This window comes from Oenanthe melanoleuca, chromosome 19 (genome assembly GCF_029582105.1).
Source record: "Oenanthe melanoleuca isolate GR-GAL-2019-014 chromosome 19, OMel1.0, whole genome shotgun sequence".
Lineage (NCBI taxonomy): Eukaryota > Metazoa > Chordata > Aves > Passeriformes > Muscicapidae > Oenanthe > Oenanthe melanoleuca.
The window spans coordinates 7,380,909-7,393,428 of NC_079352.1; the positions used below are offsets into that span (position 1 = coordinate 7,380,909).

Below are 12,520 nucleotides of genomic sequence, written 5' to 3' on the forward strand. Positions count from 1 at the left end.
GCTGCTGTCCTGGCTGTGCCAGGATTGCTCACACAGGAAGGTACTGTCAGTAAAGCTGGGATTGTCTCCCATTCCTTGCCAGGATGTGCTGGGACCTGGAGCACAGCACTGCAGCAGAGATGGTTCCAGTTCCAGGTGCTCACCCCACAGCAGGTCCCTGCCCAGGCTGGGATTCCTGTAATCCCCTGAGCCTTCCCTCCTCCCCAGGCCTCACAGGAGTCCTGCAGGGGTTCTGCCACCTGAAATCCCTTAACAGTAGCGCTAAGACTTGGCTAAAGAACCAGACCAGAAGTGTTCCTCTAGTGCCTGAGCAGGCAGGTGCTAGAAATAACAAAGCAAAGCAAATCCCAACAATGCTTCACTTCCTACCTCGTGCCACTATTTACACTCGGAGGGGAAACACAGCCTGTAGTCTGGGAGCCAAACATTTGGCTTTATAGGCACATGAATTGCTGAATCCCATTAAGAAATTCCTTTTTAAGCTGTTTAAAAAGAAACAAAAAGCAACCCAACAATCAGTCATTTCATCTCAGAGACCAAAGAAGATTAACCACATTTCCTAAATTGTTTTTCTGATAGGCTCTCTGTTGTAGCATTTACTGTCAACAAAATGGAACATTTCTGCTAAGGTTGAGAGATTAGGAATTCTCCTTAAACTTAATTCTCAGGAGTCAACAAGGAAAAGGGAACTGTTCTGCAATGTCACAGGCAGTCCTTGTCTGTGACAGGCTCCAGTCCCTGTCAGAGCTCAGTGCTGGTTTTATCCTTTGTGCATAGGAAGGAAATGTGTGGGTTCTGTTTAAACAAGGACAGAGGGAAGAGAGCAAACAGGGGAGTGAGAAATGAGTCCTACCTTCACCAGGGGATCCCTGAATCCCTGCTCCCACATGTTCCAGGCTAAGAGAGGGAGGCTCAGGCTTCTTCCAGATCCTTGCTGCTTTCAGCAGGGTCTGTGCAAGTGTCCAGAGGCACCAGGGAGGCTCCACCTGCCCCTCAGTTAATCACGAGGGTTTTCTTCTACTCCACTTCATAAAGGGGATTTTTTAAAGCACTAAGTACCCCCAGCTGATCCTGCCCTGGCAGAGGGGTGGTTTGTACCCAGGGTGGGAAGCTGAGGCAGGGGGAGCTGCCCAAAGGAGAGAGTGGCCCAAAGGGCAGCAAGTTGCAGCCCAGTGGCTCCTGCTGCCAGCGCTCCCACAGCAGGTCTGGGTGGCCCCAGGAGCTTCTCCCCTTACAGTCAGGGCGGCCAAACCCCATAAACATCTGGCTGTGCTCTGGGAAGCAGAGTTCTTCCAAGCTCCACCCCAAATGCTTGTTTTCTTCTCCATCTGCTTTATGGTCTGGTAAACCAGCACTTACAATCACTTTTACTACGTGATGTACGGGAGTATTAGTCTATTTTCTTGTTATACAAGGGAGGAATATAAAATAGTTTTCTGATTTCTTTCAGAAGCAAATGACTATTTTATTTTTTAAAAGCAATTGATTGTGAATCTCAGAGTATAAAGAAAAGATAAGCCAAATATATACCTTTATGTAAATTAAGAAATAAAAGTATTTAAAATGTACCTCCTGGCTCCTTTTCTCCTGTCTCCTCTTGGCCACTCACTCCTGTGGTTGCTGCCTGCGGGGCTGGTCCCTGGGATAAGGATGCTCCAAGCTCCAGCAGCCACAGAACTGCCAAGAACTTGCCTGGGCACCAACCTGCCTGGAGCTGGTTGAGAACTAAGAGCAGGAGCAGGGAAGGTGGTGGATCACAGCCTCCTTTCCCCTCTGAGCTGGCTGCAGCTGGGATCAGAGCTGGGGGAAGGAGTCAGTGTGGGCTCAGAGGTGGGTCCTGCTTCAGCCCCTCACAGCACAGCTGAAGGGCCTGCCTGATGGACTGATGGCAATGGTGCTGTGGGAGCCACGGCTCAGGTGCTCAGGGAGATGCACAGGAAGGCAGGAAATTAATTCCCAAGTGGTCCCACAGTGGGCATCAAGGCTGCCCTTCTCCAGGGATCCTGCAGCAGCCACGCCCACCAACCTCCCGGGATGGCTTGTGGAGAAGGGAGTGAAGGGGCTGGTCCTGCACATCCTGCAGGAGCCCTGCACTCAGCCTTGGGCTGCCATCACACACAGGGAGTCTGGGGCTGCCCTGGCCTCCCACAGCACCCAGCACTGCCTCCCTCCGGCATCCTTCTCCTTCAGCACAGGGCAAGTGTCCAAGCCAGGAAACTGCAAAAGCTCTGCCACTTAAAACATTCATCCCTGATGGCCTTTTGTCAGTGCTCCTCGGGGTTTTCAGTTTATCATTCTTGTAAATTATTTGATTAAGAATAATTTTCCAAATTCTGATGTTCCAGCAGATAGATAAGCATTGAAGCTCAGCAGCTTTAGCTTCCATCCATCAACTACTGCTAACAAGTGTGCTGTCCACACTGGCACTGGATCAGGGCCATACCCGTGTGTTGTGTGTGTGTATGTTACACATGTCTGTGTGTTATGTGTGTTATGTGTGTGTGTATGTGTATGTTATGTGTGTGTGTGTGTATGTTACGTGTGTGTGTGTTATGTGTGTGTTGTGTGTATGTTTGTGTTATGTGTGTGTGTTACGTGTGTGTGTGTGTTATGTGTGTGTATGTGTTGTGTGTATGTGTGTTATGTGTGTGTATGTTTGTGTTATGTGTGTGTTATGTGTGTGTTATGTGTGTGTGTATTTTATGTGTGTGCCTCCACACACTTGCTCACTCCCCATCCCTGTTTCACAAACCCTCCCCTCACTGTCTGCAGAGCTCTCAGAGCCACCCACGCTCTGACAAACACCAGCCTCATGGGCTGGCACAGGGTGACTCCCCTGACCCTCTGCTGGTGTGTAGGAGCTGATGTTCTTTGTGCTGCAGTGCCCTGCTGTCACTGGTGCATTTACATTTATCACATTGTACAAAGAGGTGCTGATTGCCTGGCAACCTCTCCTGAGCAATTCCAACACTGCACCCATTGCCCAGAGTCCCTGGCAAAATCTCTGTATGACATACAGGGTATTATATCAGAAATCACAGAATCCTGAAATGGTTTGGGCTGCAAGGACCATAAAGACCAATCAATTCCATGCCCTGCCATGGCAGGGACACCTTCCACTATCCCAGGTTGCTCCAAGACTTGTCCAGCCTGGCCTTGGACACTTCCTGGGATGGGGCACTCACAGCTGCTCTGGGCCCTGTGCCAGGCCTGCCCACCCTCACAGGACTCCACGTGCCTGGATTTGTCCCATGGCTTTGCCCAGTCTCCAGCACTGCATCCCTGCCCTGAGCTCAGTGCCCAGGGCTTGTGGCTGTTCCCTTGCATCCATTGAGCTCCCTACCAAAGAGCTCTGAGCCCAGGAGAGCAGAGAGGAAAAGGCTTCATTGAAATCAAAGCATGCCCAGTAGAAAGCCCTAACAGTCAAGCAACAGACAGGACTGAAATCAAATCAAATGAAACCTTTGTGATTATTAAAAGGCCCAAATACGTGCTGGACAAACACAATTTGACCTGTTGGATTAGTGACTGCATTCTATAAGCAGTGCATCAAAGCCAGCCTACAGTCAGGTAATTTAATTGGCAAGAGTTGTTAGGGCAGCATGACCCCCACTGTGCCCTGCAGCTCTCCTGTCCCTCCTCCCCTTGACCACTCTGCAGGTCCTGGAGACCAAACACAGCGCTGGACACAGACAGCAGAGCTCAGTCAGCCTCTGCAGCCTGACAGCTGGCACTACCCAGTGGGCATCCTTCTGTCAGAAACAGCAGCTGGCACAGCTTTGGCCTCGTGCTTTGCCCTTCCAAATGACAGTGACAAGCTGATCCACATGAACTCTTCACTGCAGTGACCCTGGCAGGTATCCCAGAGTGGCTCAGCCAGGCTCTGTGGCCTCATGTGGGCAAGGGCTTGCCCAGCGTGGTGGCTCTGGGTGCCACAGCTGCTCTCTCTGCAGGCAGGTGAAGATTCCCTCCCCAAATTGCCTGGAGACAACCCTCTCACCCTGCTCACTCCTGCTTCCCTCCCACTACACCTGCCTGCTGTTCCTTCTCTGGTTCCACACAGCAGAGGCACAAAATCCCAGGATGTCCTACTTACAGGCACAGAGAGAAAGAAATCATTAGTGAGACACTGCTGATCTGAAGCCCCTTGTCCCCTTTGGAGCCCCTCGGGAGCATGAAACCAGGACAGCCCTGACCTGCTGCCTCCTGCGTGCTCATTTGCATAATCCATGAAAAGTCATCACCCGGGACAGCTGGAGGGGCTTAGCTGGGATTGAGGCTTTAACGAGGCAATGAACCAGCTTTCAGCAGGCAATGGCAAAGGCAGGGCAGCATCCCAGTGTCAACAGCCCCATTTAGAGCAGAGACCCCTTTTTCCTGAAGACAGGATTGGCAGTAATTTGCCAACACATTCTGCCTGAGATCTGCAGAGATCTTCAGCTCTTCTTCAGGCTGCAACAGCAGCTGCTCCAGTCAGCAGCCTGCAGCCACCTCCAGATGAGTAAGTGCCTTGGGAGAAAAGGTCCAGCAGGGTGAGTCCAGCCCTGAATTGCTCAGACAGGAATAGGAGTACCACAGAGAGCAGGAGCCATGTCCTGCAGGTCTGACCTGCAGTGTCCTGGTGACACACCTGCAGCCCAGATCTCCATCCTGCCTGGGAACCTCTGCAAACCCTCCAGAGGAAGCCAGAAGTCATCAAGGGTGGCACAAGGAGAGCTGCCCCTCACCTCCTGCCCAGTCTCTGCCAATACTGAAAGACTCTTGACTTGGAGAATCCCGAGCCAGCCAACCCCTCCCCATCCAGCCTGCACAAGGGATGTGTCCTCCAAGGCACCACACAGAGCCCTCAGCCCCAACTGCCTGAGAGCCTGAGCAGCTGTGCAGGCAGGAGGTGAAAGGCAGGCACAGGGAGGATTCTCTGCTGAACTGTGGGCACACAAACCCCAGCTGTCACCTGCTGCTCACAGGAGCCAGTGCACACCTTGGATGTGCAGCTCAGCTTGTGGGATCACTGCTGGGACAGGCAAAGTGGAAGCTGTGGGTCTGCAATGGGATTGCAGTGTCTGTGCTGCCTCCCAGGAGTTTTGTGCCATTTGAGCAGAGAATCATTGCAAAGGCAGATAAAATAGCCACAGGCAAACACAGCCCTTTGCAGCTCTTCTCTCAGCCCTTCCAAAAGCAGGATGACATTTCCAGTGCCCTTCTCTCTGCCTGGTGGTACAGACCCACCTGCAGGATGAGAGCTGAAGGCACAACAGGCACAGCCCTGCTCCCAGCCCTTCCCTCTGCCTGCAACAGCTTCTGCCAGGAGCTGGTACCAAACTCCTCTGCAGCAGGGAGGGGAGCAGTGAGGCCTTCAGAGAATCACAGAATCACTAAAGTTGGAAAAGACCTTCAAGATCATCAGGTCCAAGCATTAACCCAGCACTGCTCCCTCAGATCTGCAGAGGAGTCAGGGCCAGGCACCAACACCCCAGTTCTGGCATCCAGGAGCAGGGTGCTCAGCAGGTGGGGAGAAGCAGGGGAGGCTTTAGTGGCAACTACAGCACGAGCAGCATTTCAAACACTTGGAGCCTCAGCTCTCAGCAAGCACCAGGTACCCAGTGCATGGGAGCACTTGGTCCTGGCCCTCTCCAAAGGGATGATGGCATCCAGCACTCAGGAGCCTGGGGATAAACAAGCAGATGCAATTCCAGGCAGTCACCTTCCCAGACTGTTTGCTGCAGGCCTGCTGTTCCAGGTGCCCTGCATGGCTGCACACAGGCTGCTGGCCTGCCAGAGAGGCCAATCAATCAACCATTCAATTGTTTCACTGATTTATTGATGTCCCTGCACTACCACAGGGGCCACGACCCCTCCTGCACCCAGCAGCAAAAAGACAAGAAAAACCAGCTCATGGTAGTTAGGGACAGTACCAGAGGGTCAATCTGGAAACAGCTGACCCCAGAGTTTGCCTGTGCAAACCCATTTAACACCAGGCATTTCAGAAGCTGCATCTCCCACACTGGAAAAGCTGTGAGCACTGCTGGGCCTGGGCAGGACAGGGATGAGTTACTTCAGGAGTTACTTCAGGCTTGACCACCAACTCATCAGTGCCAGCAAGCCACCCCAACCCCACAAGGAATCCAAACCAGACTGTCACTTCTGCCTTGGGAAATCATGGAGACAGGATTCTCTGGCACTGCCAGAGCCTGGAGGGTGTGTAACCTCCTGAAGCTCTCTGTGCTCTAGCTGAGGCTTCCACACAAGCCAGATCCACAGCTTTAGAGCTCAGCATCAGGGAAGGTTTATTTAAAAGTATGGAGAGCATAAAAACTATAGATATTAAAGGTATTTCAATAGTCTACTGAGCCATGCTAGTCATGCCAGGCCTGGCTGAGTCCATGGAGTTTTTTACTCCTGCACCACTGGAGCTTGTTTCTTTTTTTTCTTCTTGGCTTTGTCTTGCTTCTGCTGGGTCTCCTGGACAACACTCCCCTTGGTTTTTTTTGCAGCTGGAGCCTGCTCAGCTTCATTACCTGCAGCACCTTTTCTTTTTCTGTTTTTCCTCTTCCTTTTCTTCTTCTTGTCAGCCACAGCATCTCCTTCACTGGCAGTGGGGAGGTTCCCAGCTCCTGCCTTTGCCACTCCATTCTCCTTGCCCTCTCTTTTTGGATGCTTTTTGCTGCCACCAGGCAGGAGGCCATTCTTATTCTTGGGGCTCTGTGTTGCCAGGGGCTGTTCCTGTGGGGCTGCTGGGTCTCCATCCCCCCCTGCTCCCAGCCCGTTCTCCTGGACGCCTTTCTTGCGATTCTTGCGTTTCTTGCTCTCTGGCAGGAAACCTTTTCTCTTCTTCTTAAGCAGCTCTGCTCCCTGGCTGGGTTTGCTGGCTGCCTTCTCTTTCTTGGGCTTCCTGCAGAGACAATGCCAACAACCAAGAGCAGCTTAATTCACACCAGGGATCAGTGTGGTCCATGAACAGGCAGAAGCACCAGACAGGTGCAGCAAGCACAGGGTGAGGATGAGTGCTGTAAGGATGAGTATTACCCATGGAAGTGGCTACAGCCTGCCTGTGGCCCTGGCTTTCTTCTCTTCTGGCAACCCATGATCAGGCATCAGGCATGTCAGTGCTGTGTTACAACCCCTTCCCATCAGGGATAAATCCCAAGATGTGAGCACACAGAACAATGAGCCCAGAAATATTCCAAACAAGCATTAATGAGTGTCTCCACCCCACCAACCAAGGAGCTCCATCAAACTCCACTCTAACCTTGCTGCCTTGCCTCCCTTTCTCCCCCCAGGCCCCCCTCCCCCTGAGCAGGCAGGCAGCCCAGGCAGGGCCCAGGGCAGGATCCAGCACACGTACGTGTGGTTCAGCCAGCGCATCACGTTCCAGTAGAGAGAGTCCAGCCGTGGGGAACTGCCAAAGTCCTCCAGCTGCTTCAGGGAGAGCAGCACCTTCTCCACCTCTGTCAGCTTCACATTCAGCTTCTGCAAGAGGCAGGGAGAGGAGATGTGCAGAGTGAACTCGGGGGGCACTCACAGCAGCCACGCTCAGGGGAAGGCTATGGCAGCAATTGCCAGTCCTGCCTGGCTGCTCCAAGCCTTGGTCTGTTTGCAACACTTTAGTTTGGGACAAGAACTGGTGAGTCACACCACACCAACAGATACTGGGTTTGCTTGAAAAGTTGAGTTTCTGCCATGAGAGGCATGAGTCTAACACAACTGCAGTGGCATAAAAAGAACTGGAGAGTCCCTCAGTCCACTTTCCTTTCCTGACCTTGGCTGGGAGCAGGGAAAAGAAGACACATGACTGAACCCAGGCAGGAGAAAAGCAGCAGCATGTGCAGTCTGGTTCCTAAAGATCTGGCACCCTCTTCTGTAACCCACAGCATAATCTCAGTCAAACCAGGCAGAAAGGGGTGTCTCAAAGGCTATTCAGCTCCTCCAAGAGTCTTGGAAATAATCTCTCTCCTCCACCCACTTTCCTATTAGGTCCTCACAAAGAAACAGGCTGTGGCCTGAGCTCTGGGCTTATCAGTAGGAAACTGGGCTTCAGCAATTCTGCTGCTTGTGGTGTTTTCCTCCAGTAAATACAATCAAATTAGGAAGGTATTTTGTCACCTATAGAAAATCTCTGCGTGCTCAAAAAAGTAATTTTTTAGTAGGGAAAACAAAGCCCTAGAACAAAGCTTCACTTTTGCTCTTAAAGCTATTAAGTCTGGTTTTGGGAACCGTAATCTCTGGAGTTCAGTGGAGAGGAAAGAGCAATCACCTGGGATAAAACCCACCCTCACTGTATCTCAGGTTCTATTTCTGCTGCTAAGATAGCAGATGCCACAAGTGTTTGCTGAACACTGCACAGATTATCCTCTGGAGATCAGCTCATAGAGACTATGGATCACTCTTTCAGACAGGAGGGCTCTTCTGCCCTCAGATCCAACCAGACATTCCCTCTAGAGGAACTTTTGGTAGGAAATGAGGTGGGATGTAGCAATCACATGGCAAAATCCAAGTGTGACATTTGAAAGATGCCATTTGTCACATACTGGGGTCACACACTCACCTGCCCTGTCACAGTTTTAAGGAGAAAGTTCAACAGCTCCAAGCTCTTGACAACTTTCTCTTTCTCAGCCTTCATGATGGGTTTTCCAAGTGTTTTCAAACACTGCAAATTAAATTAGAAGATTGAGAAGAAACACACATTAAACGGGGAAACAAATCACATTTCACAGGAGAAAGCAGAAAACAGGTAATGAATGGCAGGATTCACCTGTCAGCAAAGTAGTTCTGGAACACAATCCCCACCAAACTCTGGAAAAGCTCAGGAAGGCACTTGGTGAAAGCTTCTGATACCCAGTTTAACTAAGAAACAGCTGGACAAATAAGAGCAAGGAGCACTACAGAAACACAACCTTGCTGCTGACCATAGTTTCTAAGCTAAAGCACAACTGCAGATGCTTTCCTGGAGAAAAAGAGGTACAGTAATCCCTGAGCCCACCCTGGAAAGGCCAAGAGGCTGCCAGACCACAGACACACCTGATGGACCACAGCTACTGAGCTTCAGGAGCTGGGATTTACACATAAAGCATTATTGCAAAAATCCATCAATGCTTATGCCCAGGAAATCCCAAGTGCCAGCCTATAACAGGGCTGGTCAAGCTTAAGTTCACTGAAGTAACTGAGGGAAAAATCACCCTTTGTTCTCTCTATATGCTGCAGAGTTTCCCAGATACTGGAAGGTCTGGCTTAGAGGAAAATCAAGCCCAAGATAGGTCAAAATAAAAGGCAGTTATTTACAAAAAGGGCAGAAAACAGCCATAAAAAGGCAGCTAGATCAAAGAGGCAGCCCAGTGGCTCAGGAGCACTGATGCTCTGCCTGCAGCTGGTCCTGCATGGTCCTTTGCCTCCCCACTCTGTTTCTGCGTGGACACAGCACAGCAAACCCACACAGATCACACTGATATGAAATGGGAATTGCAGGGCCAAGAGTGCTGCAGACAGTGGCATGTCCCATCAAAGGCTGCTTCCCTAGAGGAGGCTGCACTGTGGCCAAGCCCTCCTTCCCTTGGAATTTGGACATTTCAGCACAGCCAAGGGGCAAAGCCCATCCCATGCTCAGCATCCTCAGCTCCTCAGGCTCAGTCCCTGCCCCAAACCTGCAGCCAGCAGTGGTGTGTGGTTCTCTCACACATCCTGTATTCCAATCAGATTGGAATTTAAGGACTCAGCAAACTATTCTCCATTTACATCAGCATAAAACTGGCAAATAAAATAAAAAATCCTTACAGACACTGAGGGACATAAGAAATCTATTTCCCAAAGCAAGTTCTTTCAGAAATGACACTCACAACAGAAAAATAATGATGCCTAGCAAGAGTGTAAGGAACACTTTCAGCATAAAAAGTGGGGAGACAAGATAACATGTCTGCAAAAACAGCAGCCTTCAAGTAGAATTATTCACATATCTGTACAGGCCCCACACCCTGGGAGTATCTTTTTTAAATAACAAAGATACAGTTATTTCCTGTTCAGGATGGTCCACTCAAGCCCTGTATTAGAAAGTCATTCTGCTGGCTGCAATTCGAGCTGCAATTCCATCTGACTATCAATAACTTGCTAATTACTCTCTCCTGATATAGACAGATGCACTGCAACCCTATTCCAGAGCTGTCATTAACCCACAAGGTCACACAGCTCCACAGCTCTGAAGTCTCCCAGGTAAAAAGAGAGACAAATACAGGGTGTGTGACTGGAAAAAAAATAAATCTTCACATGCAAGATATAACACCCCACAGGCCAGGCACATTCAGTTTATTAGGCTTACCACTAACAATACAGTAATAATAAACAAAAAAGGCTGATTTACATAAACATTTTCTTTGTGATTTGAAGAACAAAATATTGCTAGGCTAATGGTCTTCCTTGTGGTTACATCACCTTTCAGAGAGATTATTAGATTGAGATCCTTATTTGGCTAAGTTGTGCACAAGTTCACACTAAGAGAAAATCAGCATGGATTGTCAGATCCTTGGGACAAGAAGAATCAGGGCAGTGCTGTGAGAGGGAGCCAAAGAGAAGTCAAGTGTCATTTCATCTTTTCAATATATAAACACTTTAGAATGAAAAAGGTGTTAAAAATAAATTGTATTTTCTCTTCGCTGTCCATGAGTGATGTAGACAACTGCATTTAAATCATGCTGGCTTGGCTCTGCCTGTTCTTGCTGCCCTGATGCTTTGAAGGGTTTGAAATAAATCCTACTGAAGTCAACAGAAAAGTCCTGTAGCTCTGAGACAACAGCTGAGGGGCTGATTTTCAGCAGTACACAAGTTTTCAGGTGCTGGGGAAACTGGGACAAGCATCTAGTGGGGGGTACCCAAATTCATGCAGACCTGTGAAAGAAAGGAGTGGCTGGCCCAGCTGGAGATGGAAAACATCACTAGTCTAGAGACCAAACATCTATATTAAAAGCAGTGTTTTGCATGAATCTGGAAACACAGGCACACTTCCACCAGTATAAATAGCCAGAAGCAAACTGGTACAATTCAGAAGCTCTGCAAACAAAGAGCTCCCTGCTGAAATGGATCAGTTTGAAACAGCTTCAAAGAACACGAAGGAACAAGGAGGGTGAGTGGAGAAGCCAAGAAGTCACAGAGAAGCAGTAGATAATTCACTCCTACAGACTGTAGAATTTTCTCTAGCCCAGAAGCAGAAGGATTGGTTTTAAGGAGGCTGGATTCAGGTAAAGTTTTACTGTTTCTCAACATATGCCTCCTCCCTTTCCCTTCTGCTACAAAGAGTGTAAAACAAATTTGCTAATAGAGCACAAAGCCACCACCACCACCTCTGTATGTGGTAGGTTGAGGCAGTCAAGCCTCCCTAAAGCCTTGAGCCCAATTGCTGCTCAGCCCAGAATCAGTTATTATCTTGATCTCACCACTCAGAGCACCTCCCATTAGCACTCCATGAGATGGTATCTCTGATTAGGCTTTGCTTCATTCTCCTCCTCCCAACAGCAGGGAGTACACAGAATGGAGCATTTGCCTCCATGGGATTTGTGTTATTGGTGTTGTTTGCTTCAATGGGATGTGTGTTATTTGTGTTAGCATGAGACACCAACACAAACATGCTCATCTGGTTATGTAAAAGAAGCTGACTTTGTTCTGGGACTGCTGGCAAGCCTGAGGAAATGGCTCACATGGAATGAAATCCAGAGCCTCTTCTATGGGCACTGGCTCTAGAAGTTAAAAGCAGCTTTCCCAAGAATTTATATAACTTAATCTCAAGTAATTATAAAACTTCCTGCTACATAGGGTACCAACCATTGTCTGCATGCTGTGTTCTGCTCCCTCACTCAGGTTCCCAAGAGATGAAATCAGCTCTGCCACTCAATTGCAGAGTTCAATCACTTTACAAGCCTAGCCTGATTTTATTTGGGGAATGTATACAATCCAATCACAAAATCAAAGCAAAGACTATTATGTAATAGATGTCAAACTGCAACACATGGCAAACATGCCTTAAAAACAGAAGTAGTGTTTCAGTCCTCTGCAGCACCCTTGGGAGAGCCTTGAACAGTGATCAGATCACAAACACTTGCACAAGGCTGGTAAAGATGTGTTTTACACAGCAGGACTGAGGCACAAAGCAGGGCTTTGCTTCCAGCTATGCTACAGGTCACTGGTGGAGAGTTAAAGGAAAACCCAGAAGAACTTGTCTAACCACCATTGTGTGATTCTCTGCCATGTGCTGCTCCAGAGGTGCCCAACTCCCTCTCTCCCTGGCCTCTGAAAGCATTACCAGCCCAAGGGTCACACAACCCAATTACACAATACTAAAAGCAGAGAGACCTCATGATTTATACCCAACAGCTACACAGGCATCACTTGCTGATTTATGTTGCTTTTCTCCCATTTTCTGCTTTTCTTACTGTGCTGCTTCAGGAACAGGCAGTCCCACTTCACAGGATCTCTCAGTTACAGTTCCAGCTCAGCAGTACCTGTGATAGTTAATCATCTCTGTACATCTGAGCTGCCAGCA

General features: G+C 49.2%; 1 protein-coding gene across 1 annotated transcript in view; it reads right to left on the reverse strand.

Annotated features, from left to right (window-relative positions):
• Positions 1-6,262: 6,262 nt before the first annotated feature.
• Positions 6,263-12,520, reverse strand: part of MYBBP1A (MYB binding protein 1a) — a 52,606-nt gene continuing 46,348 nt past the window's right edge. Inside the window, exons 25-27 of the mRNA XM_056506787.1 lie at positions 8,546-8,647; positions 7,346-7,470; positions 6,263-6,892 (exon numbers count right to left, since the gene is read on the reverse strand). Coding sequence (XP_056362762.1) covers positions 6,394-6,892; positions 7,346-7,470; positions 8,546-8,647 — 726 coding nt within the window. The 3' untranslated portion in view covers positions 6,263-6,393. The remainder of the gene's footprint in view (positions 6,893-7,345; positions 7,471-8,545; positions 8,648-12,520) is intronic.